Here is a 26,298-nt window from a genome sequence, read left to right on the forward strand (position 1 = left end):
ACTGGATATGTACAATGGCTATATTTACTTGTCAGATTTTCCACGGTAAGAGGAAATCCCGATTAGGCCCACATGTGGACATGAGCAATGCTAGTTTCAGGATAAACTCCTGCCTAGATTCCAATACAGTGGTGCCTCGGGTTACATACGCTTCAGGTTACAGACTCTGCTAACCCATAAATAGTGCTTCAGGTTAAGAACTTTGCTTCAGGATGAGAACAGAAATTATGCTCCGGTGGCGCGGCGGCAGCAGGAGGCCCCATTAGCTAAAGTGGTGCTTCAGGTTAAGAACAGTTTCAGGTTAAGTATGGACCTCCGGAACAAATTAAGTACTTAACCCGAGGTACCACTGTATCTTGTGTTAGAATCCCTGATTTGTAGCAGTTCCTTAATTCTGAAGGGGGCGGGTTTGAGGCTATTTCTTGAATGTATTTGGTGCACCTATCCAGATGGATGATTTGGTTACACCTGTCCTTAAATTTGTTTTAGGTGCTTTATTGCTAAGCATTTGAGGACCAGAAATCCTTGTGGATCTACTGCAAACCATCTAGCAATCTGTTAGTAGGTTCTGATCTACCTTCTGCTCACCCCTTTCTGCAGTTCTTAATCGCTTGATTGCATGAGCACACTGGAAATAAAAGTAGGCTGTAACTCTTAAGTTGTGACCACTGCATTGTGTTTAGGATTGAGGTCCATTCATTAATTATAAGAAGTTGAGAAGAGCGCAGACCTTGTAGGCCAGTGCTGTATCCTGTTTCCCACATTGGCCCAGCCAGAGATCCCCAAGAAGCCACAGGCAAGACCTAAAGCCCTCTCAGGCTGTAGCTGGTATTTATTGCCTTTAATCCTGGAAATGCCATTTATCTGTCATGGCTAATAGCCATAGATAGGCCTGTTCTGCCTTTCTAAAGCCAGTGACCGATGGCTATTGCCCTATCTTGTTCCAGTGACTTCCATAAACGAATTGTGAATTGCGCCTGTCTGTCACCTGAATATTATTCCTGATTCAGTTTTGTTGGTGGCTAGCCTACAGTTCTAATATTACTGGATAATGAAAGAAAAAAATATATTTAAAAAAGCAGCACTATTCCCTCCCTCCCTCCCTAGTTATCTTTTTTCTCAAGTAGAGATAGGCAGCCTGTGGCTTTTGAGGCATAAGTGGCCTTGGGGGTAATTTCTTGCATTCCTTTGCTTAGTTTGCAAAGGTGGAAAATGCATTGTTAGCAGGAGGATATAAAAATGGGATTAGGAATGGGAGACAAAGGCAGAAAAATGCAGAGAGAACAAAACTCACTTTTGACTCTGGTTCTTACTCTCTATTAGTACGATCCCGCCATATTCTGAGGAAATGCAACTCATGAAAGGTTGCCCCAGGCACACTATAGACACCAATGCTGCAATCCTAATTCCTGGGAGTAAGGTTAGGATCTCACTGTAAAGGCACCCAACCACATCACTGGTTGTTTTCAGAAGTGACTCTTCTGAAAGCTTGAACATCACTTTCTTGGGCTCCTAACAAAACCCATGGAAGCTGTTCTAAGAGCATTCTACGTAAATTCTAAATATTTCAGAGACCAAATGGAATTAATTGCAGACTTCACATTCTGCTTGCACTGGGAAATTTAAGCATTTTAGGATTTGATCCAACTTTTGTGCCAGTTTGTGTCACAATCTATTTAAGTATAAGCCGGTCTTCAAGGAATTCGGGGCAGCTTGTGCATAGTTCTCAGGTACGTAGTTTCCACCCAGCAATTTACAAGGCTAAACCTGCTTGGTTTCGTTAGCAGAATTGCATCACATGTTATTGGACTGGAACACTTTGCTAAGTTTGCAGGGAGGTCACATTTTAAGGATGATGATATTTGGCATGGTCTTGCCTGGTGTTTGAGGGCTGATGTTCAAAATCACCCAGTGATTAAAAATGCCACTTCGCCGGGTGGGTAGTGAACACATGGTAGGTAGTGCGATTGCCCCTTCTGCCTGGTTGTGCTGGGATGGAGATGTGCGGTCGTGCTTAGTAGCATTAATGCAGAAGAATAGACAGCTGCTAGAGATAGACAACAGAAGATCTGTTATCCCCTTATGAACTTGCTAATATTTTTTAGATCTTCTTCAGAGGCCCTGGTCTGGCTGCTGCCTCCTTCAAAGTTTAGGTGGGTGGCAATTGGGTGCAGGGCCTCTTCTGTGGTAGCTCTGTCTCTCCAGAGGTGTCTGCCTGGGGCTTGCTCCTCTGCATTTTAGGAGCTGGTTGAAGCCCATCTAACTGCATTGCTATTGCTGCTGTTTTTTAATGCAGCTTTTTGGTTTTGTTTGTTTACTTCTCTTAAGACTGCGAGTTGTCCTGGGTGCATATGTGGAGAGGCAACATGTAAATGTTTTGAATAAATGCACCCTAAAGGCTTAAGTGTGTACATAAAAATATTTGTGTTTAAGGAACTCTTTATCTTTTGTTATGTGTGTTAAAGATCATGTATTTTGGTAGGAAGCTGAGATGAGGGGTGAGCCAAGAGTGCAGGAGTTACGGTAGTTTAAAACTCAAGAATTTGGCTAGAAGTTTAATCAGCAAGGTGGTAACAGCTATCTTGTAAAAGCTGAGCATTTTTCTTTTTGTATGCTAGTAACTTTGTTTGCTACCATCTAATTCAGCTGCTGCAAGTTAGATGCTGAGCTACAGCTGTTCTCAATTTCTCTCCTCTTTCACTCCCGTTGTCTGGGTGTTTAAACATAATGTGATTTTCTCACTCCTTGGTGATAAGAGTCTCTAAGCTGCCTTTCTGTGGAAAAAGCTATAACTTATAGCTTGAACTGCAGAAAAAAGATCCATTTTGATGATCTTATTGTTAAACTGTGAGCAGAATTGTCCATTTGGTCTAATGTTTTAGCTACCTAGCTGCAAGTGCTAGTTATCATACTACTTCTACTAAAATTTGTCAATGTTAAGTTTGTAGATAGTCACAGATGCCTTTTTAGCTATACTTTTGACATTTTTTTTTTACTAGAAATTTAAAAGTTAGGGTGGGCCATCCTTTACCTGCTGAAATGGAAGGAGCAAAGCAATGCAATGTGCTCATGCATGCATGACTTCGCATACCCCCCCCATTGCACCTCATACCTGGGACATGGAAATGAATCCTCCATATGTAATCATCTTCTGTGGAATTTTCCTTCAGACACAACATAATCTAGGGATCTTCATCTGACAGCAGATGCATCTGGTGGCTTTCCATTTACAGGGCACTACCACAGAAAAGGCCCTGCCTCTGGTCGCCTGAAGTCCAACATTCTACAATGCCTCAAAGTCCTTGTCCCTGATATAAGTTAATGGATATATTCATATAGATCAGGCATGGCCAAACTTGGCCCTCTAGCTGATTTGGGACTACAATTCCCATCATCCCTGACTACTGGTCCTGTTAGCTAGGGATGATGGGAGTTGTATTCTCCAAACAGCTGGAGGGCCAAGTTTGGCCATGCCTGAAGATGAAGGCAGGCTTTCACCTATCCATTAGGCAGCTACCCATTCTTCTTCCCTGTTATTAATTTTGAACCATTTATGAGTGGGCCATAAATATGGGTGTAGCTTAGACTTCACCATCTTGGTGTCCTCCATATGTTTTGGGCTTCAGCCTCTCATCAGCCCTAGGCCATCTCCTCTGCATTTTAGTTTCCCAACTCCATGTGGATAGAAAGAGATGGAGATAAGTTATGGGGAAGTGTGGCAATACATTAAGCAAGGTATGTTATTGTGTAATTGTTGATTTCGTACAGATGGAATACATTATAAGTAAACAATGGATGGCAAGGCGTTCACAATAGGCTTATTGAACAATCAACTTCTGGCATTTCACTTGCAAGCTCCCATAGGTGTGCTTAAATGAAAGCAGAAACGTGCAGATTCAAGTCCTGCTGAGCTAGAGGACACAACTGAATGTTGTATTATAGCTTATTAAAGGATTTTTTTCCCATGCTTGCTATGCAGTTCTACTAACCTATGAACATTTCGATTTTTTGAGTAAAGTGTTATGCAAGTAAATACTCAATAAATACAACAGGGGCAGGCAGCCCTTTTTTGTCAAGGGCTCCGTTCCTTTGGAGGTAATCTGTTGTGAGGTGCAAACAGGCAGTGGGAAGGGCTGGAGACAAAAGTGGGCAGAACCTTCTCTTTCTTTCTGTCCTCCTTTCTTCTGTTTCCTATTATTCCTTGCTCCCTATATGAAACAGGGCCTGTAGATCAGAGGTTGCCTACTTGTGAAATGCAGATAAATATTTCCTCTAATTTCGCCCCGTCCCTGGCTCTTGGCTACTGATTGAAATACAGTGTGGATAACCAGTTTTCTTTTCTTTTCTTTTGTAGCCTTGAAGAAAGATGACAACGGCTTTGATGAGGTAGGTGAAATATTTCAGGCTGTTTTATTTTACTACTAAAAGTTGCAGTCGTTTACTTCACTATCTTTCATTTCCCTTCTCTTCAGATGTAGTTTTTGACAAAAGACACTGAGATGAGTACTGGATTCCAAACAGGATGGAGCATATGTTTATATATTTTGCCTTCAAATGAGAAAAGCCTAATCCAGCCTTTGCCAACCTGTGTGGCCTCCAGGCATGTTGGATTGCTGCTCACATCAACTGCAGCCAGCTGATGAGAGCTTCAGTCCAAAGTACCTGTACTTAGAGCTTACCTGTTTGGCCAAGGTTGGCCTAGTGGTTCTTGTTGAGAGATGAGAGAGATGCATATATATATATATCTCCATCTCCAATTTCTCCATGTTTATTTATTTACAACATTTTCATGCTACCTATCAACGAAGTCCTCGGGTGGTTTACAGAAGTTGTGAATTGGTAAAATACAGAACCGCAATCAAATAACATCAGGACAAATGTAATTTATATTCCAAACCTTGCTATTCCGCTGCTAAACTTCCCGAGGAGAGATCTTTCGGAGTTTACCTCACTTGCCAGTACAAGTTTGGATCACCAAAAGATAGTTGCATATGAGTAGAGTGTCCCAAGTATTTCCTTTGGATTATGCATTTGTTTGGATCATCTGTTCATATGCATGGTCCTGTATCCTCCTTTTATGAAAACGAGCAGGGATTCTTAATTTACAAATCTATATGTTTTACTGTGAGTTCCATTTATTTTTGTTACATTTACATCCTGCCTTTCCTCTGTGGAGCTGAAGACAACACACATGGTTCCTCCTCCGCCATTTTATACTCACAACAACCCTGTGAGGCAGAGAGGAGAAAGAAAGAGAGAGAGAGGGAGAGAGAGAGGGAGACTGGCACAAGACCAACCTGTGACCTTTGTAGCCAAGTAGGGATTTCAACCCACATCTTTCCAGCTATAGCCAAACTCTCTAACCCCACTAAAGAGAGAGAGAATACTATTCATGGGGAAAGACTTATGTTGTGAACCGCCCTCAGATCTACAGGTTTAGAGCGGTATACTAATTTAATAATTTATTTATTTATTAAATGCCAACACATACCTCTGGTGCTTAAAAGCTTACACGGCTGCCCATATATGACCTGGTCAGGCTCAAGATTAATTTACAAGGCTCTTAATAACATAGGTCCAGGATATATTAAGGACCAAATGATCCCTTATATCACTGCCCAATCACTGAGTTCCTTTGGGCAGCCTTGGATGCATAAATCGTAACAACTAGAAGCCATGCATAAAATGCTGGGAGCCCAAGACTGTGCGACTCCCTCTTAACTGAGATCAGACAGGGGCAGTTCTTGCTGAACTTGAGGTGCGATGACACAGGCTTTAAAAAAAATATTATTCCAGCAGGCATAGTAAGGTTGCATTCGTGTGTGTGTGTTATGATTATTTTGCTGTTTTATACTGTACAGTTTGCTTTATGTACACTGTTTAGAAATGCTAACTATTAAGTGGTATATGAATGCCCTAATTACTTAATTAAGTAGAAAACCAGAAGTCCAGTCCAAAATGAACAGATGAAACTTGTGCTGGTTGGCAAGGAGAACTTTCAGTTGACTGGTACTGTTGGTTTGGAGAATGCCTCCATTTATCAGTTGATATTTCTTCTCCAGAAGAAAATGCACAGCAAGGCTCAAGAGTGCTGTTGGTGAATCTGATAACTTGACCTCCTCAAAAATCTGGTCCTACAGGGCGTTGAACCCTTTCACTTTTCCTAATGTTGTTCCTGATGAAATGGTTGGTGACCAGTGGATAATGGCTCCCAAGACTAGGTTTGCAGAACTGTAAGAATCGTTTTAGGCAAGGCAATCTTGACTCTCTGCCTGATTTAGGACTTTAAAATTTGAGCACCTGAGCTTTGAGAGTGATGGAAAGTGAAAGTATGTGGGCATGGGTGATGTGAATGTGAAATACAAAGAAATGGAATATGGTACTCTGGAAATGAAACTTACTCAAAGATTAGGAAGTCAGTGAGTCTCTTGCTCGCTGAGCTTGTGGGTCTGGACATGTAGCTTCCCAGAAAGCACCAGAAATGGTATCTGAGCACAAGCACTATAATTGTTTTGTTAAAAGCCTAGCTCATAAATCCTACAAATAAGCTTGTATCATACTGTTCTTTTTTTATTATATTAGAACACTTTTTTTTCTCTCTCTCTCCACTGTGTTCTTTGTTTCCCATCTTTCGAGGAGACTAGATAATTTCAAACAAAACTGACAGGATGTTAGAATTTCCCACTTGTGTAAGCGGCTCTTCTCCTTTCCCGCTTTGCTCCTTTAAAGAAGCAGGCTCTCTGTCCCTCTCTCCTCCCCACTCAGCAGCTCTTCTCCTGCTTTGCTGTTTCAAAGTGAGCCATGGAGGAGGGAAGGAAGGGGAACCATGGATCCTCTGCTCACAACTGCAGCAGATCCCCCCCGCGACCCGTAGGCATTCCTTCCATAACACGCAGAGACATTTCCCCTTACTTTCTAGGAGGAAAAAAGTGAGTGTTATGGTGCAAAAAATACGGTACTTAAAATTTCACAATACAGGAAGAAAATATTAAAACACTTCATCAACTTCTTGTCTCAGATGGAATCTTATATTTTGAAATAAACAAAAGGTTTCGGAATCTTTTTATGATTTTTTATTTATTTTTAAGAATGCACTTGATACATTTAGTAGATGCTTTCTTAGGCATGCTTTGTCAGAATCTGTAATGCTAATTGTGTAAATAAGAGCTTCTAAAAGCTCTGTTACTCCTACAAGTGAAGTGGAAGATAATGAGAGGAAGGAAGCACTTTAGGTGATATTTAACCTCTGTCCTCTCTCACGAAAATCGTGGTAAAACGAAAGCCTCTTAATTTCTTCATGATTGTATATGGACAGGGGTGTGGAACCTTGGACTGTGACACCAATTCAGTCTCCCATAGTTCTCTGTTTGGCCCTTGGCATTCTCCCCAGGTCACTCCCCTGTCACTCACCCTCCTCTACATCCTCCTCCGTGTTCTTTTGCATGTCTGGAACGTGTTCTTGGACTGTGATTGGGCCTTTCTACTTGCCTGGATGTGGATATATGTGCAGGGGCAGGGATGTAGACATCTCTGGCCTCTGCATGGTTGGAATACAGCCTATTGTCCAAGGGTAAGTTGCCCACTATGGACACGGGTGGTGCTGTGGGTTAAACCACAGAGCCTTGGACTTGTCAATCAGAAGGTTGGCAGTTCGAATGTCCACGACGGGGTGAGCTCCCGTTGCTCGGTCCCAGCTCCTGCCAACCTAGCAGTTCGAAAGCACGTCAAAGTGCAAGTAGATAAATAGGTACAGCTCCAGCGGGAAGGTAAACGGCGTTTCCGTGCGCTGCTCTGGTTCGCCAGAAGCGGCTTAGTCATGCTGGCCACATGACCCACATGTCCACTGTCTGCGGACAAACGCCGGCTCTATCAGCCAATAAAGCGAGATGAGTGCCGCAACCCCAGAGTCGGTCACGACTGGACCTAATGGTCAGGGGTCCCTTTACCTTTTTAAGTTGCCCACTCACTTCTGCACCTGGACCCACCTACCCTGGCATACTGTCAGGGGGTTGGCCTTGTGCCCATTTTGTGGAATTTTGAGGAAGACCGAGGCTGAAAGAAATAGTCACTTGGTTAAGGTCATCTAGTAAGTTCATTGTTAAGGTGAGATTTGAACTGGCTCTTGCTGCTCCATTCACCTCTTGCGCCATCATGGTATTCTGCCAATGCATTGGCGCCTGTTTTTGTATTTCAATGGTGTGGGTTCAGGGCATACGGGTTATGTAAGATTGGCAGCCTTGTGCCCTGTGGAAGCTGTGTAGGGTTGCTGGATCGTGCGGCAGATGATTTCAATCTGCGTAGCTGTGGGTTGTCTGAGAAACTGCTTAAGATAAGTGCCAACTCTTGATAGATTATTTGGCTAAAATGGAGTGGACTGTGTGTAGAGCATAATTACTTCTCTGGTTTCTTGACATCTTCCTTTCTTGCTAATGGGTTGTATTGGAGTGGAATCTCAAACAGCTGCTTTGAATGGGGCATGCATTACAGGCTAAGGGAGGGCAAATTATGTCCCCGTCTTCCCTGCCCGCCCATCAACAATAAAGCAGGCAAGGCACTAAATTAAAAGTTTTTATCTGCCAGGAGATTCTGGGAACTGTCTTTTACTTATTCTGTTCCATCTCAGGTTTATTTTGCTTTGTTTTCAAAGTGGGGTCAGGAGAACCAGTCGCAGAGACTGGCTGACCTTTGTGATGGGGGGCGGCAGCGAAATAGCTGATCTCTTAACCTCTTCAGTGGAAGGCAAGATGGGCAGCAATGAACTTTTTTGCTGTTTCTTTGCTTTATATAGTAAGCTATCGATTTTTACACACAAACAATGCTTCATCGGTGAAAAGGAGGTCGTTCTTCTGCCCCTGTGCACCAGGATGCCGATGTAGAGATTGAGTGTGTGGGGAGGGAATCAGTGAAGTGCAAAGGGATCTGATATGAATGGGAAGCACAGATTTTAGTGCAGTGTGTAGGAAATATAAAAAAGAATGATAAATGGGCCTGCGGGGGGTGGGGGACAGTGTTAAAAACACAGAGGAAAGTTCTGAGCAATTCAGCTGTCTAGGTTCTCTGGAAGTGATATGTTTGGAGTGTATAGAATTTGTCTTCCATGCATGCAAGTTTGCTATCTTGAGGGCAGGAGTGGAGTTAGTACACATGGTCTGCAGGAAGTAGTAAGTGCATAGCTTACAGGTTCCTGCAGGGCTTTAAAATAATAATAATAATAATAATAATAATAATAATAATAATAATTATTATTATTAATAATAATAATAATAATAATTATTATTATTATTATTATTAGGATTTCTGAACAGGTAACCAGCTTCTAATGGTAACAGATTATATCACACTTCCTGGAAATAATGTATTGACAGGATGTGTTGGGAGGTGATGTGCACTTTGAAGTAGTTGGTAGAAAGACAAGTTCATAGAAGTAACTTATTTTACAGTCAGATAAATGACTTGAAGTTACTGTAATGACTTCTCACCTGATTCTGAGAAGCTAGGTAGTATAGAAGCTTGAAAAATAAATGTCCACTTGTGCCATTAAAATACCTGTTTACTTTAATGGATGCTCCGTTTATGAATAGTTTTAAACAACCAACCAATGGGTGCGGTTTCTATAGACACAGATAAATCAGACCCCCACATATTGGGAATGGTATACAGTTGTACCTTGGTTGACAAACGCCTTGCGACTCAAACATCTTGGCTCCCGAACGCCACAAACCTGGAAGTGAGTGTTCCGATTTGCGAATGTTCTTTGGAACCCGAACGTCTGACGCAGCTTCCGATTGAGTGCAGGACCTTACTGCAGCCAGTCAGAAGCTGTGCTATGGTTTTCTAATGTTTTGGAGGTCAAACAGACCTCCGGACCAGATTCCGTTCGTCAACCAAGGTATAGTGGTTGACTTTTGTTCTGTCACTGTGGCCACACCCACCACTGGAATGCAGGCCCCTCCAGAAAGTTTCCCAAGAGTAAATGTGCTTCTCAGGCTGAAAAGCGTTAGCTATTCCGATTTACTTGGATTTACAAATGCTGCTCTTTGGTGTGGTTTGCTGTTCAGCTTAGAACTGTCTTACTGGGCTTCACTATCTCTGATTGTTTCACTATCACAACTACCTTTGTGGGCAGAAGTAATTGCTGTTGTTCATGTTTTACAGGGTTGGAATGGAGACTGAGAGAGTGATTGCCCAAGACTGCTGAAAGGGATGTGGTGTAGCATTTGAATTTCTGAGCTCAGAAATGTGTGTCTGGCTCTCTTGATGTTGTTATATACTTACTGATCTTCAGTGTATGCCTTGACTGTTCACGTTCGCTGATAAATAATATATTCAGTTACGGAAAACAAAGGTAGGAGGTGGTAGAATACTGCAGTAAATTTAGCAGCTGTGATAGCACTGTTTGCTCTGCAGTTAACAGGTTTTTGCATGACTTGCTGGAATCCAGATTGCATTACAGTATTTGCATTGTCCTGGGATTGGATTCCAGTAGCTGCAGCATTCCATGGTATGGCAGCTAGGTTCTTGGTGTTGATGTCTGAAGTGCTTAGCATACATATTTGGAAGCAAATCCCACTGGAACGTTTGACAGAACCAGGTTCGAATTGTGCTCTAAAATGCAATCTCATTCAAACCTAAAAAAGGTAAAGGTACCCCTGCCCGTACGGGCCAGTCTTGACAGACTCTAGGGTTGTGCGCTCATCTCACTCTAGAGGCCGGGAGCCAGCGCTGTCCGCAGACACTTCCGGGTCACGTGGCCAGCGTGACAAAGCTGCATCTGGCGAGCCAGCGCAGCACACGGAACGCCGTTTACCTTCCTGCTGGTAAGCGGTCCCTATTTATCTACTTGCACCCGGGGGTGCTTTCGAACTGCTAGGTTGGCAGGCGCTGGGACCGAACGACAGTAGTGCACACCGCCGCGGGGATTCGAACTGCCGACCATGCGATCGGCAAGTCCTAGGCGCTGAGGTTTTACCCACAGTGCCACCCGCGTCCCTTATTCAAACCTACTATTGAGTAAATGTTGGACTAAAACTACATTTAAATCAACCAGCCTTTCTTTCATATTAGTGTAAGGATTGTCTTGAAATCTTGCTGTATACTCTTAGTCAGAAGAAATGTAATTCTTTTCTAATGAAGATTGAACGTTCTTCAGACAGAGTTGACATGGGTTGAAGACTGGGAGATAAACTGGGGCCCTCCTGACTTACCTTTGGAACATCTTCATACTGAGAGCACGGTCTTTGCTAACCTGATGCCCTCTAGATGTTTTGGATTACAACTCCCATCAGTTGTGCTGGTTGGGGCTGATGGAAGTTGTAGGCCAAAATATCTGGGCCATGGGAAGGCAGAAATAGCAGATATAAAGCCATTGTCTTGGAAGTGACGTCTTGTCAATAGCTGCTAGTCATGATGGCTCTACAAACATCTGAATTTCAGAGGCAGTCTTCTATACCCCTCAGCACTTCTTGTGGTGCTTAGAAACTATGGGAGAGGGTCACAGTCATCATGTCCTGCTGTACTGGGATCTTTCCAACAGGGCAGTTAGTGGTGGGTTGTCCTGTAGAGTGGAAGAGATCTTTGCCTGAGTCGCCCTCTCTCCTTTTATGTACTGTTGAAACAGTGAAGGGCCACTAAAGCCTGTTGACTCTGTCTCAACATGTTTTGTCATTCTCTTGGAATACAGGCAGACAAGAGAAGAGGCACCCATGTTTTCCTGGTATGAGCAGATGGCCAGATAAAGACTGTTCTATTTCTCCTTCCCCAACCTTGTATGGTACTTTTCAGGAGCAGATAACAGAATGGATGTATTTTCTCCAAAATACTAAGTGCGGTGAAACCTGACCCCCAATTGTTCCCAAGCAGAAGTTGATCAAAATAATGTGGATCTGTTTAGGCAAAACATCACAAGGTTTTCTTCTGTCTTGTGTAAAGCAAAGGCAAGAACAGAATGAAATGTCAATAGAAGCCAACTCCATCATGGGAAAACTCACGGCAGATGTTGAAATGGTTTCTAAAATTTGTAAAGTTAACAATATAGTGGAAAATCCTAAGGACTGGAAATGCTAGCAAGAAATAAGCTGCTTTCCTATTGGGATGAAGCATGGTGACCTTTTCCTTGTTTGATCAGCTGGGCTGTGTGCATATTTCTGCATGGGAAGCTAAAATGGTATCAGAGTTGCAGATGTGTCTCTGTCCCCACCCAGTGATTTAGTGACCTCTAATAGATTCACTTGAGAAAACTCTTGGGAGCCTTCAATAGGGACCTTTTATATGCTTTTTGAAAATTGAATTTAGTCACATTTCTCCCTGTTGCCTGTGCAGTCAGGGATGCATAACAAAGGGACCACAACTTTGCATAGGATTACTTTCTCCTGCAGTTTCTCTTAAGTCCCAGGACAGGGCTTCCCAAACTCTGGTCTGTCTGCCACCTCTGGTCGGCAAAGCTTCATTCAGATGGTCTGCGGTGCCTGGGGAGAACAGCGGGAGCCATGCGTCAAATAGTCATATTTGTAATTGTATTTTCATTGCTTCTTTTTGTTTCTTATATTGTGTTTTAAGATGGTGTTCTGTGGAATTCAGATTGCAATACAATGAAACACAATAAATAAAGGAAGCGATAAAAATACAATTAAAAATGACAGCATCTTGCACAGCATGAGCTAACTCTTCTGTCTGAAGAGGTGAGACTTGTATAAAACAAGTTCTGGGGGGAAAAATATTTTCAGCAGAACTCAATTGGCAGTCACTTTTTTTCAGTGAGGTCACTTGCCTCATGAAGAACAGCTTGGTTCCTGTGTGGTTTCCGGGCATCAACTGTAGGCAGGGAGCAGAGGCCTGTAGAAGCCTGCATCTGGTTGGAGGCTTGGAACTTCTTGATCTAACCACTAGGGCAAAATTATTTAGTGAAAACAGATGTGGATTGATATATTTTATTTTTTAGTGGCTGAGTTCACACGTGTTAAACCCTAGTTAATGTTTAACTATGGTTTAATGCAACTAACATCTTGCAGTGCAGACTAGCAGTATGTATGCTAGTGTGCACTGTTTAATAGTCCCTGCTTTGCTTCTCCACTCCAGACTTTGCCAAGAGCAACACAGCCTTGGCTTGTCGTGTCATCTGTACCCAAGCTCATGCTTCCAAACAAACCATGAACAGTAGCCAGTATTTGTTCTTGGCTTGCTTCTAATGATTTGTTTTAGGGAACGGCATTACAATCATGTGTACTAGCATGCTGCTCCTGCGCATTGAACTATAGTTAAACCATTTGCATTAAACCATCGTTTAACATTAAAGCATGCATTAAAGCGACATTCAAACACATCCACTGGATGCATTTAATATGGCGGTTTGGTACTCTGTATCTGGGTGCATAAAAAGCAAAGACAGCTGTGTTGGCCCATAAGAAATGACCAACCAAAATATAATAACACAGTTAGCAAGGTTTTGAGTTCCTCAGAACTGTTCTTCAGGCTAAACATTACGCAAAGCAGTGGGTGGTGAGGGTGAAAAACAAAAGAAGCACAACACCATCGTGGTTGTATGTTGCAGCCATGAGGTCTGTGTTAACACACTATCTCAAGATGGAAATTGCAGATGGAGGCAGTTTGCCTAGAAAACTGTTGGCACAAGAAACTGCTGTCAAAGCTGGGTCTATCTCAATATTTAATTCTAAAGATCCTTGTATTTTGACCTCCACCCCCCAATTCCAGAATCAAGCTTTGTACAGTCTGGCTGCCTTAACATTCATTTGGAAAGAATAAATGGCAAAAGCTACAAAACGAGCTTTCTTAGGTCAGTCCAGCTCTTCTCCGTGCTCCCCCGCCCCCGGCAAATACTCCTTGGGGTCCTTGGGAGGCTGTGTTGCAGTAAGACCTCTGATATTTGCCGATATCATATTTGCTTTCTTATTAAAGCAAATTCCACTGGCTTCAGCCTCATCACAAATCCTCACAGCTCAAAGTATTAATCAGGATATGATAGCTGAAGGTAGCCAAATATTCTTGGACAGGCTGCGTTCTCTGTCCAGCTAGATCATGCACTTTGTTCAAACTGCACCATACTAAATTGTCTCAGCAGCATAGCTGCTAAAACCAGAACAAAACGGATAACAATTGCCATGTGTGGAAAATTATTAAGGCTCCTTCCTCAGTTATGCCTGAATACCGGTGAAAATTCATTATGGTGTATAATAGGGATGTATCTGGTAGTTAAATCTCAGACTGACCATATTGGTAATACAAACACGAACCAATTGTAAACTTTTATTTTTTTTGTGGTGGTAGTTTTCCCTGAGGCAAACTGATTTTTTGTATTAGGAGCTTCACAACGGGCATACAGTCGTACCTTGGAAGTTGAACGGAATCCATTCTGGAAGTCCGTTCAGAAACAGACTTCATTCAGAAACCAAAGCGTGGCTTCTGATTGGCTGCAGGAAGCCAATCGGAAGCTGCTCCTGCAGCCAGTCTGAAGCTGTGGAAGCCCTGTCAGTTGTTCAGCTTCCAAAAATAGTTCACAAACCGGAACACTCACTCCCGGGTTTTCGGCGTTCGGTAGCCAAAACCATCCGATAACTAAGCTGCTTGAAAACTAAGGTATGACTATATTTGCAATCTGATAACTGTTGGAAAATTTATTAGGGTGCAGCAAAAGTTTCTTCAGGAGTAGTATCATCGCTACCTCTTTCGAGGCAGTTGGAACCACCACTCCTCTTCAGGTAACGCGCGCAAAACCTCCTGTACTCCTTTGGCAGAGTCTCATTAAGGTGTGTGTTAAACAAATGGAGGCTGCACATCTCAAAATGCTCTCTCAATTCCTCAGGCTGTAATACCTGGAATTCTTCTGGAATACATAGGAATATCATGACCAAGTTGTGGCATCCAAGTTAAGCATTTTCAGCATTTGCCATCATATTTCACAATGATTTATTTTTATATGCACATATTGCTAGCTGTTTCTTTCCTTATAGATATCACTTTAGGAACTGGGACCACTACTGGAGGGGGGGGGGAGTTGTTCTTCAGTTAGCATACCACCATTCCTTCCACCCCGAAATCCGCATAGTTCAGTTATGTGCTGCTATGACTTGGTTCAATAAGGAGCACCCCAGGGAAGTTGGTGGTAATCGCACAAAGTGTATGACCTTCCTCGAAGCTCTAGAAATACCAAATGTTCCCTTCCTTTGAAATTAAAAATCTGCCTTGTTGGCTGTGTTGTTTCCTTTGTGTTAATCTTAACGGCTGTGTGCAGTTTTCGTGCTAGCTCATGCAAAAAAGGAAAAGTTTCTACTGCCAAACATTGGAGCTGGTGAAATTAGATTTCTGGGGCTCCAGATTTCAGTAATCCCCTTATGGTGGGATGGAAAGAGGCAGTGCTTGCTTATGCTTAGAGAGGGAAATAAACACGGATGCTTTTTCATAAAAGCTATTTAATCAAATCTGCCTTTGTGCTATGAGTTCATTAAAATGTTTTGGTGCATCTTCAGATAGGAGAACTTCAAAGGCAAAATCCAATTTCTACTGCTTTACCTTTTCAGAATAATAATAATAATAATAATAATAATAATAATAATAATAAAATGCTGCCTGCAGTTTCAATTATGTTTGACCTCTTGCTAGCAACACCAGGGCTGATTGTAGCGGACACATTTGCAAACAAAGGAAACCTCCTGTGCAGTTGTGACCTTGTTTGGAAATGGATGACCATGTAAAATTGGAGCAATGTTTTAAACAGTTGCAATTAGCAGTTCTTAATGCGATGCTCCCTGACCTGGATTGCAAATGGACTTAAAACTTTGCTGAAAATCATTATCCTGAACAAGGCAGGTATAGTCTACAACTTGCGGGATTCCTCCCATGGCCCCCCTTTCTTCATTCTAATGGACAAGTTGCAAGGCTTCATTTTGCTTTGAGCTGTAGCCGCCTCATATGTACATTATAATGTCCTTAATATGATTGCTGCACTATTACCTAACTGAGCTCTCATTTTCTTCCTTTAATGAGCTTGGAATATCTCTCTGCAGTAATCTAAATTTTACACAATTGTTGTAAACGTAAGTACAAAAAGCTTTGCTGTATGGATTCTGGACTGTCAAAATCATAATTTGGACAGTTGAAATATGGGGGGGGGAGTTCCATAGCCTTAATTTTAATGCAAATTGACAGAACATTGCAGGGTCCTCTGGAGTGTTCATTTTTGCCTATACATTTTATAATAGCATGAGGACATCTAGCCTGTCCAGTTGGGAGGCACGATATGCATTAACCAGTTTTTCTGCAGAGGAAAATGTATAATCTAAAATGTTACCTGCACCTCCCCCCACAACTTTGGTATTTGGGGTGCTGCCATGCATTTTCCTCAAGGGAAATGCAAAACTCTTGCCTTTGACTTTGCATTGAGGTTCACCTTGGTCTCTCAAGTCAGGTTGATAAAATTATCTGTGCTTGATCCTTTCAGATTCACAATTTAATCTGATTTCTGAAGTTAATGTAATCAGGTGGCATATAAAGTAGTGCTTTTGAAAGCTTGCTGGGTCTGGTAGCAGTTAATTCCAGGAGGTAATATTTTAATGTGGTGCTAAATTCACAGCTGCTTTCTTGAGCTTTTATTTTAAACTTTGTTTTTAAGTAAAAAATGCAGCTTGCAATGTTGGATGTTGAGGAAAGCCCTGTTAATTGTGAACTGCTTTCTGAAAAGAGCTCAAGTTGATAACTGGTGCTAGTCTTTTAACTCACAAACTAGCTACAGGGATGGGCAAAGTTAAGCATTTCATAGTCTAGCTGCTTAGTAAGAGTTAAGCATGTACTTACCTATCTCCCACTGAAATAAAAGGGACTTATAACTGCTTGGCTTCATTGATGGTCTGCAACATAAATTTAGTAGTACACTTTTCATTCAGAATTACAAAGCAGTTAACAATAAAATATCTGTGCTATAAGATATAATGTTCACATTACACTATAGGCATAATGCTTACACCTAATTCTACATTGTTTGGGAACAAGTTAAAAAGCACAGGTCCCAATGTTGTTCCTTGGGAGACTCCACTTTTCTACAGTTCTTCTCTTGATTTGGAGAACTGTCCATTTATTCTTACTCTTTGCTTCCTGCAACCAATTCCTGTTGCATGAGAATACCTTTCCTCTGATTGCTAAACTTTCTCAGGAGTCTTTGGTGAGGTATTTTGTTGAAAGCTTTGTGAAAGTCCAAGTTTGGTACATTATGTCAACCAGATCACCTCTAATATGCTTGTCTACACTCTCAAATAATAAGTTTGTGAGACAGTACTTTCCCTTAATAATAATAATAGTAATAATAATAATAATAATAATAATAATAATAATAATATAATAATAATAATAATAATAATTTATTTATATCCCACCCTCCCCAGCCAAAGCCGGGCTCAGAGTGGCTAACAAACAGTAAAAATAACACAGTTTACATAAAATCACAATCAATTAATTGAAATACATTCTAAAACCAATTCATTCTAAAATCAATTTAGTGTCAGATTAATGGCAACCATTGGGCTAGAGTTCTATGAGGATTACAGAAGGAAGGGGGGGGGGGTCAGACTGTGCCTTGGCCAAAGGCCTGGTGGAACAACTCTGTCTTGCAGGCCCTGCGGAAAGATGTCAAGTCCCGCAGGGCCCTAGTCTCTTGTGACAGAGCGTTCCACCAGATTGGAGCCACGGCCGAAAAAGCCCTGGCTCTGGTTGAGGCCAGCGTAACCTCCCTGTGGCCTGGGATCTCCAACATGTTTTTATTTGAAGACCGTAAGGTCCTCCATGAGACATACCAGGAAAGGCAGTCCCGTAGGTACGAGGGTCCTAGGCCGTATAGGGCTTTAAAGGTTAAAACCAGCACCTTAAACCTGATTTTGTACTCCACCGGGAGCCAGTGCAGCTGGTATAGCACCGGGTGAATGTGATCCCACGGCAAGGACCCCATAAGGAGTCCCGCCACGGCATTCTGCACCCGCTGGAGTTTCTGGGTCAGTCTCAAGGGCAGCCCCACGTAGAGTGAGTTACTGTTGCTGACTCTGCTTCAGTATGGCTTCTTCTTCGGTATGCTTGTTTATTTTATCTTTAACAATACTTTCCACCAGTTTTCTGGGGACAGCTAACTGGCCTGTAATTTCCAGTATCCACCCTGGATCTCTTTTTTTAAAGAATTGGTGTTACATTGGCTACTTTCCAGTCTTCAGGCCTTTGAAGCAGATCTGGGGGAGAAGTTACATATTTTTCTTAGAAGTTGAAACATTTCACATTTGAATTCATTGAGATGCCACACACCCGAATATTTCTTCACAAGATTTTTTCTTGGAACATCAATAATGGGATTGCTTCTTCCACCACAACTGAGGCAGCAGGCTATATTAGAGGGCCCAGGACAGGCTGTGTAACGACAGACAACTGGGCGTAGCATCTGCTGAACGATGCATCCGCCTAATTTTTGGACTAGCCCCGTACTTAACTCTATCTGGTGGGTACCTGTCTTTGCTAATCACAAGATTGCCTTGCAACTCCTCCCACTCCTGGAATCAGGAGCCTGAGAATTGGGCACAGCTGTAGGTAACTATATTCTACTCTCCCCCTTTAATAATTGTTGCGCCAATGGTACGTGGCAAAAGATGGCAACTAATCAAGTCCTTAGTGCCAGCTTCCTTATTGCCATCTTCCACATAAGTCCAAAGGAAGATCTTGCAACAACTCTAACCCTTTGCTTTGTGGTTTAAATAATAATAATGGGGTTTAGATCAGATCAATAGTATTCAAGATGGTTTGATATGCAGATGATATTTCTGTGATATTTACTCAACTGGAACAATGTTTTTCTGAACTGATATCACTTAAGTTGGATATTGTGTTAGACTGAATTACAGCATAGTACATTAGAGCGGATCATTTTTTAAGATCAACAATGATTCTAGGAACCATTTATCTAATATAAGTGGAATTGTGTGGCGTTATATACTAGTTTGGGTATCTGGATCCAACAAGATTTAGAATCTCATTGAACATAACCAAATTGTACTGTATAGTTTGATACAGGTTGACATAGCAGGTTGGTCAAATCTTGATTAGGTAGAGTAGCAGCAGTTAAGGTGAAAATACTGTCTAAAATGTTGTTTGTTCATTAATATGCTACTTTCCATTGAAGCTGTATTTAGTAGCCAACTTCAGAAGCAAATTTTGAAATATGTCTGGATGAGTAAGCTTCCAAGAGTGGCTGTTATATTATAATGCAGTGAAATTAGCTTCGTATGAGTGGTGCTATCCTGATAAGAGGGCAGAACAGGAATATTAATATGTGGGTTTGTCTTAAACTAATTATTACAGTTTCAAAAAAGCTACAAAGAATTGAAGATCCTGTTATATTACCTTTAATGATTTCGTACGGATATAAACGTTATATTCCTCCATTGGTGTCAGTATTTCATTATTAACAAACATAGTTCTTCGTGAGCAACTTGGATGACCTCACAATATGGAACCAAACATTGTCAAATTTGATTATTGGCAACATAAAAGGAAAACTTTAAAAAGACAACTTGCCAGTGGCAGTTGGGCTCTACATAGGCTGAGTATTAGTTATTCAAATGTGTCACTCTCCTCATGCTGATTTCTTTCATACCTTTTGTCCCTAAGGATTATCAGATAGGTATTTTAAAATTTCAATTTACAGAATATTGGTTTTCTTTGGATCCCAGAATTATTTTGTTAGGATATTTAAAAGAAGTAGTAGAAAGTAGATTTATAGTTAAAACCTGCAAATGTTTAAAATATATTTACTCCACAAATCTCTGACAGGCTCAGATTGGTTTGGAAAACAGCTATATTAGCAATATCAACATGTGTTTTTTACTAAAGATCACTTCGTATTTCAGATGCTGCTATAAGAGGGTTATCTTTCTATTAACTTCTAGAACAAGAAATTTCAAAGTAACATACAATGATAATTTACAGCATACACTTTATTTTTATATTTGTAATAAATTTATATTGTTCCCATATCATGTTTATTTATTCAGTGTCTAAATATCCAAAAGCTGACTTTCCTTCTGGTCTTTCATGTTACATTTTATATTCTGTTTGAAATCTTGTACTTCTGTATTTTTAAGCCCTCCTTAAAAGGATACATTATTAAAAACAAGAAGCAAAAACTGGATGTGTCGCAGTCCTGCATGGAGCACTGATCAAATGAGAATTTAACCATGTCCCAAATCCAGTAGCTGGAGGCCTTAAGATGAATCAAGCATTAGTTTTTTTTCTCGTAAAGCGTAGTTGTATAGTAATAACGGATCACAGGTACACTATAAATGTGTGTATTATAAATATTCATGTTGAGTATTACCAGTCGAAAAGCTGATATTAGTTTCTGAGCATCCTATTTCAAGCAGACCTCCACTGTTCTTTTAAAAACACATTTAGTACAAACAGGTTGCTGGGCATTCTTAATTGTATAAACTCATGTTTAGATGTTAAAATGTGCTGTGCCTAATTTAACAATGAAGACGTTCCTTTGATGTAGCCATTACCACTCCATTTTCCTAAACCTAATATGATCTCAGTGCGAAACACTGCGTTTTTTCATCAAAAGATTAGAGCTTATTACTTCCCATTAGCTTGTTTATCCCAGAATTTGTGGTCCCCCATTCTTTGCTGTGAATGAATATTCTGTAGGTCTTTCAAATCTTTTAGATGAGCCTCACCATTTTTGATAATTGCTGGTCAGTCTTCAATATTCCATTCTTGATCAAGCATGTGATGGCTTCTGAGCTCCAGGAGTTCCTGGATGAGACAGATTATATGGATCCATTTCAGTCTGGATTCCGACCCAGGCATGGGATGGAAACAGCTTTGGTTGCCTTGGTGGATGCTGGGAGCTACACAGGGGAGAGTGTGTCCCTCTTGATTCTGCTGGACCTCTCAGCAGCTTTTGATACCATTGACTACGGAATCCTGGGTTGCCTTGATAGCATGGGATTTGGAGGCACTGCTTTAAACTGTCTCTGGTCCTTCTTGGAGGGGCAAGCTAAGAAGGTTGTACTGGGGGACTGCTATTTGATGCCCTGACTGTTGACCTGCAGTATCTGTCAGGGAACTGCCCTTTCTCCCATGCTGTTTAATTTACATGAGAGATGTTGTCCAGAGTTTAGTGTTTGGTGCCACCAGTATGCAGATGACACTCAACTCCACTTTTCATATAAATCTAAGGAAGCTGTTTTGGTGCTAAATCAGTGTCTGGTGCCAGCAGTGAACTGGATAAAGGTGAGCAAATAGAAGCTTAATCCAGAGAAGATGGCGCCTCTGTTTGGGGAATGACCAAAGACTCTCCTGCAGATGATCTCAGTGATTAAACTGGAATATAAGGGTTCAGGTGATCACTGAGATATCCGAGGCCCAAGATCTGCAGCATAGCTTGCTGGTTTAGGCAAACCCTTCTGGTTTAGGCAGTATGGACTTAGCATGTTTGGCTGACTTAAAATCGGGCAAGTGGCCTTCCCTGTCTCTGTGGTCTGTGGTCCTACCAGACAATCTGCATGTTAATTAAAGCAAAGCTTAGTCCTTACACTATACAGGAACTTCATGTAGTGTTTTGCTTTGTTTTTGTGTGTGTAGGTGTGTGTGGCTGACTTTGAATTTTGATACTAACCAGAATTCATGGTGAACTTCCACACATTAGCCCTTTGCCTATGTCTTTTTTGTCTACCCACTCTCCTTTCTGACTAGTTAATTCAAGCGTTGCTCTTGATGAAGAAAAACAGCCTGTTTTCTTTTAAGGTTGATACAGTTGGAGTGAATGTCTGTTTCTTCCTTTAAACGAACTAGCTTGGAATCCAATGGCAAACACTGAATATTATTCTTAACAAATCTGGTAGGTGAACATCATTCTGCTCTCTGTGTGTTTTTTTAAATAAAGAGTAGTAAATAGGGATCCATGAACTGTGTATGATGTATTTCATGCAATATTGAAATCAGGAACAAAGCCTTTGCTGATCTTAATAGAGTTAGATTGCACCTTTAGGGTACAACTCCCCCCCCCACCTCCTTTTATATAGAATATAATTAAATGTAGCTCACTCTGCCTGGAAGCTGCCCAAATGCTCTGAAGAGGAGCTTTAAAAATCTGGTAGATGCATCTGTTGAGTAATCTGTGTATATGAGTGTTGTGCAGATAGATGGTGCTAATGTGTATGAGATTAGAACTGTATGCTGGAAGTACAATGGAGATCTGTCACCCAGTAGCTCAGTGTATTTTAAAATAAATTATTTATGGGTTTAAATGTTCCTCAGCAATCTTGTGCTTAAAAAGCTTTCCAGCTGTAGCTGCCTCTCTCTCTTTGATTAACAAGTGTTTTCTCCCCATAAGCAGCCACATTAGTTTGGTGCTAGCAAGGACGGATTATAAAAGTACAGCTCTCTTTTCTTCTTTGTTTCTGCAGTGTTTGTCAAGAGTGATGTAAGTAGGAGCTATACAAATTGCAGAAAGTTTGAAACAGGATATGCTGTTGGCATAAAACAGTGTAAAGCTTTGTATTGCTTATTTCCTTTTTAGCTTGCTTTTTTCTACTCGACTGTCAAAGCAATGATAGATAAGCATGCCTGAGAAAATATTAATAAATCTGAGACAAGGTGTGTTTTTTATATATACACACACGAGAAACTTGTGGAATACTAGTAATCCTAAATGGACTTGCTTTGCATTGTGCTTAGTCAAAACTTGACACAGCTTACAAATGTGCAACGGCTTGAGATGCTAGATTGGCGACCCCACGACATGGGTCAGGAATGAAGGAATTGGTGCGTAGTCTGATGATCAGAGGTTTAAGCAGGACTCCTTTCTGTCACCTTCAGCAGATGCAATGGTTGTGGTTGTTCCAGTAGAAGGGTAACCTGCCCACATACACTATTCTGCACTATTCTGATGAGTTGTTCGGAAGTGCTGCCTTTAGGCTGCCCAAAAAAATAGTTCAGAATCTGGTACTCTGGTTGTGGACTGGCTTTCTCTTAACTTCTGAGCAAAACTTTAAATGTTTGGGGTCAGCACACTTTGGGAAATGCTGTGTTTCTGGGCATTTCGATAGACCCTTTCTTCAGATGCTCACCTAGTCCAGTGTTAAGGTTTGTTGGTGAAAGGGACGGGGCTGCCTTGGTGTTGGCACCCTTGTTATGCAATTTCTTCTTTCCCAAGCAGGTTCATTGCAGTATTGGGAGCTCTGCAAAGTTGGCTCTATTCCAGTGAGTTTTGGCTGCCTAAGTTCTTCAGAATTTAACAAGATTTTCATTGGACGTGTTTGCTTCCGTTACAGATTGTTAACTGTTGTGATGTGCTGTTCTGATTTTACTACCTAGTGTATTATTGATCTTGCATTGCATGCTACTCCAAGGGCTTGCCTGAGCTGTGCTGGCAGATTGCAGAAATAAAACTTAAATAGTGGCTACACACTGGATACCGTGTGATCTAACCAGACATGTTGACAGCTATAAAACGCTAAGTTAGGTTTTTATTTACAAAATTGAAACTTCTTGCAGAGAGAGAAATCTCCCCATTCTTAAGCAGTCAGTTACCTGGAGTTTTGCACCTTGTAAAAAAATCCAAACAACAGTGGCACAAGCGAGTCCAGGAGGGAGGGAACAAAAAGTTGTCTAAACCCTTTCCATCGGGTTGTGTTGCAGCTCAGATCGCCCTTCCCAGACTGCCCCCCCCAACTAAGAATGAGCAAGTGAACTGCAAAAAAGGCAGAGGGGGGAGGCTTAAGCTGTGTTTTGCCACCCTTATTTGCATCACGCAAATGCTGATTCTGCCATTGGGGGCAGAGGAATACATGGAACTCAAATGTGCAGCTTCAGCCTATATATAATCATACCCAGGTGTTTTCCTAGTTAGTTGCTTTCTTTTATTATGCTGTGCATTATAGTGCCTTAATGCCCAACAGAGCATTCATTTGGGGGTGGGATTTCCCACCAACACCATCAACTCAGTTTAACTGAATTGTTCAGATTTCATTCCCTGGTCCCATTTGTTTTGGTACTGACTGAAATAATCTCTTGAATCCAAATAGGAGAGAGTAAAATGTTTCTCCTCCAAAGCACACACCCTTGTGGAACTGCAGCATCTGGGCACACTTTCCCCGAGGCTTACTAAAGTGACTGATCCTTCAGTCTTCCCCTTTTAAAGCATTCTGATAGTTTCCATAGTTATCCTTATAGTGCTAATGGGAGCGGGTGGTGCTGTGGTCTAAACCACTGAGCCTCTTGGGTTTGCTGATCAGAAGGTTGGCAGTTCGAATCCACGCTGCAGGGTGAGCTTCCATTGCTCTATACCAGCTTCTGCCAACCTAGCAGTTCGAAAGCATGCCAGTGCAAGTAGATAAATAGGTACTGCTGGGGTGGGAAACCAAATGGCGTTTCCGTGCACTCTGGTTTCTGTCACGTTGTTCCATTGCACCAGAAGTGGTTTACTCATGCTGGCCACATGAACCGGAAAGTTGTCTGTGGACAAACGCTGGCTCCCTCAGCCTGAAGTGATGTGAGCATCACTACTCCATAGTCTTAACTGTCCGGGAGTCCTTTACCTACATTTTTTTTACCTTTAGCTTATAGTGCTACACTTTAAGGTCCCTTCCAGATGACCTGTTTGTTGAATGAGCATTTATTCTGCTTTGTTTGTGTAGAGGCTAGGCAACTTAATTATTTCTTTGGTTAACAAAATTTATATGCCACTTGGTTGTAACAAAACCAAAGTGGCTTACAGGAAATATTAAAAAGATATATAAATAACAGTTAAAAACAAGCAGTGACGATGCTGATTGCTTGTTGAGCATTTATTCCAGTTTGCTTGAGGGGAGGTTATATAATGTTGCATTGTTGTACTACAGTTTGATCTGTCACTTTCCTTATGGCAAAAAGTCCAGGGTTTCTTTAGGAGCGGGGAGCACTATACTGTATGCTGACACACACACACACACACACACACACACACACACACACACACAGTGGCATCCATCTCAATAAACTTATGTGTAGATCAGAGAGATCTTAAAGGGATACTTCAGAAGGTATTATAGGTTGTAGTCGCAGCAGGGCTTAGGTCAACAACAGATGTGCATTTATTACATGGAAAGAAAAGTGACTCAGTGTGAAATGTGCCATTCCTCCCTAAGGTGGCCCACATGAGATGCTTAGTTTTCTTACATTGAGGCTATTTCTATAAAGTGCTTCTTATTCTATGCAAATGTAAATCAACATGTCTAGAGAGAGAAGTTCCTATAATGTAGAAGAACATGTGCCACTTTATTAAGATGCTTGAGTGCAGTACAGCTGTGTGGCAACATGTGGCAAGGGACTTGCATAGCTTCTGTGATATAATGTCATTTGGCAGCAGAACTCTAAAGGGAAGAACTTTTCTCGACAGCAAATCCAGGCGTTACAAAAATAATCAAACATGCAGGTAGGGAAAAAAATGACATTTGTATATTTCTGACAAGTAACACATGTGAAATGCGTAATTTAGTATTAAGGTACTGGAACATTTTATATGTATTAATATAAGCATTGTTTTACCTTTGAACTTTCACTTTATCTTAGTTGCCAGCTAGCTAGTATTTATTGGCAAGCAGGGTGGCTGAAAGCAAACACCTCTTTCCTTGCATGTTAAGTTCCTCACTTTACAGTCATTGTAAAGCTGTTGAATAAGATCCAGTCATCTACTCGAAGTGGAATAATGCCACATATTGAAAACCTATAGTTACCACAGCAGGGTTCACCTTTTGGACCAGGGGGTACCAGTTGAAAAATGGCTGCCATGGGGGGGGGGGAGTGGAGCATGGCAGAACACAGAGTGCAGTGGAATTGCTGTTCCCTGACCCATACAGTCTTGAACTTTTCATAGGAAATCAGCTTTGTCTGTTTCTGGTGGTGGAGCAATTGTTATTTCTCCCATTTGCACACAATGGTGCTGCTGCTCTGTAATAACAGGGAACATTTCTTTGTACTAGGAACAACAACAACAACAACAACAACAACTTAAGAATACCACACCACAGACTCTCTCTTTCACACATTCGCACACTCATTGTGCACATGCAGATTACAGGTACACATGCATCTCTCAATCATTCATATGCACACTTCACATTTACCCCTCTCTCACACACACAAATCCACAGGCCACATATTCGCACACACCCTCTCTCACTCAGACACCTACCGGTACATCCATCCACCATGTACAGCCCTCCCTCTCTTTCCATGGCTTGGTGGGGGGGAGGGGAATAAAGCCCTGAAGGGATGGAG

General features: G+C 41.5%; 1 protein-coding gene across 3 annotated transcripts in view; it reads left to right on the forward strand.

Annotated features, from left to right (window-relative positions):
- Window positions 1–26,298, forward strand: part of CDK14 (cyclin dependent kinase 14) — a 228,510-nt gene that overhangs the window by 5,660 nt on the left and 196,552 nt on the right. For all 3 annotated transcript variants that reach the window (XM_077936923.1, XM_077936922.1, XM_028750584.2), the window contains exon 2: window positions 4,355–4,386. In XM_077936923.1, coding sequence (XP_077793049.1) covers window positions 4,355–4,386 — 32 coding nt within the window. The remainder of the gene's footprint in view (window positions 1–4,354; window positions 4,387–26,298) is intronic.

The sequence above is a fragment of the Podarcis muralis genome, chromosome 12 (genome assembly GCF_964188315.1).
Source record: "Podarcis muralis chromosome 12, rPodMur119.hap1.1, whole genome shotgun sequence".
NCBI lineage: Eukaryota > Metazoa > Chordata > Lepidosauria > Squamata > Lacertidae > Podarcis > Podarcis muralis.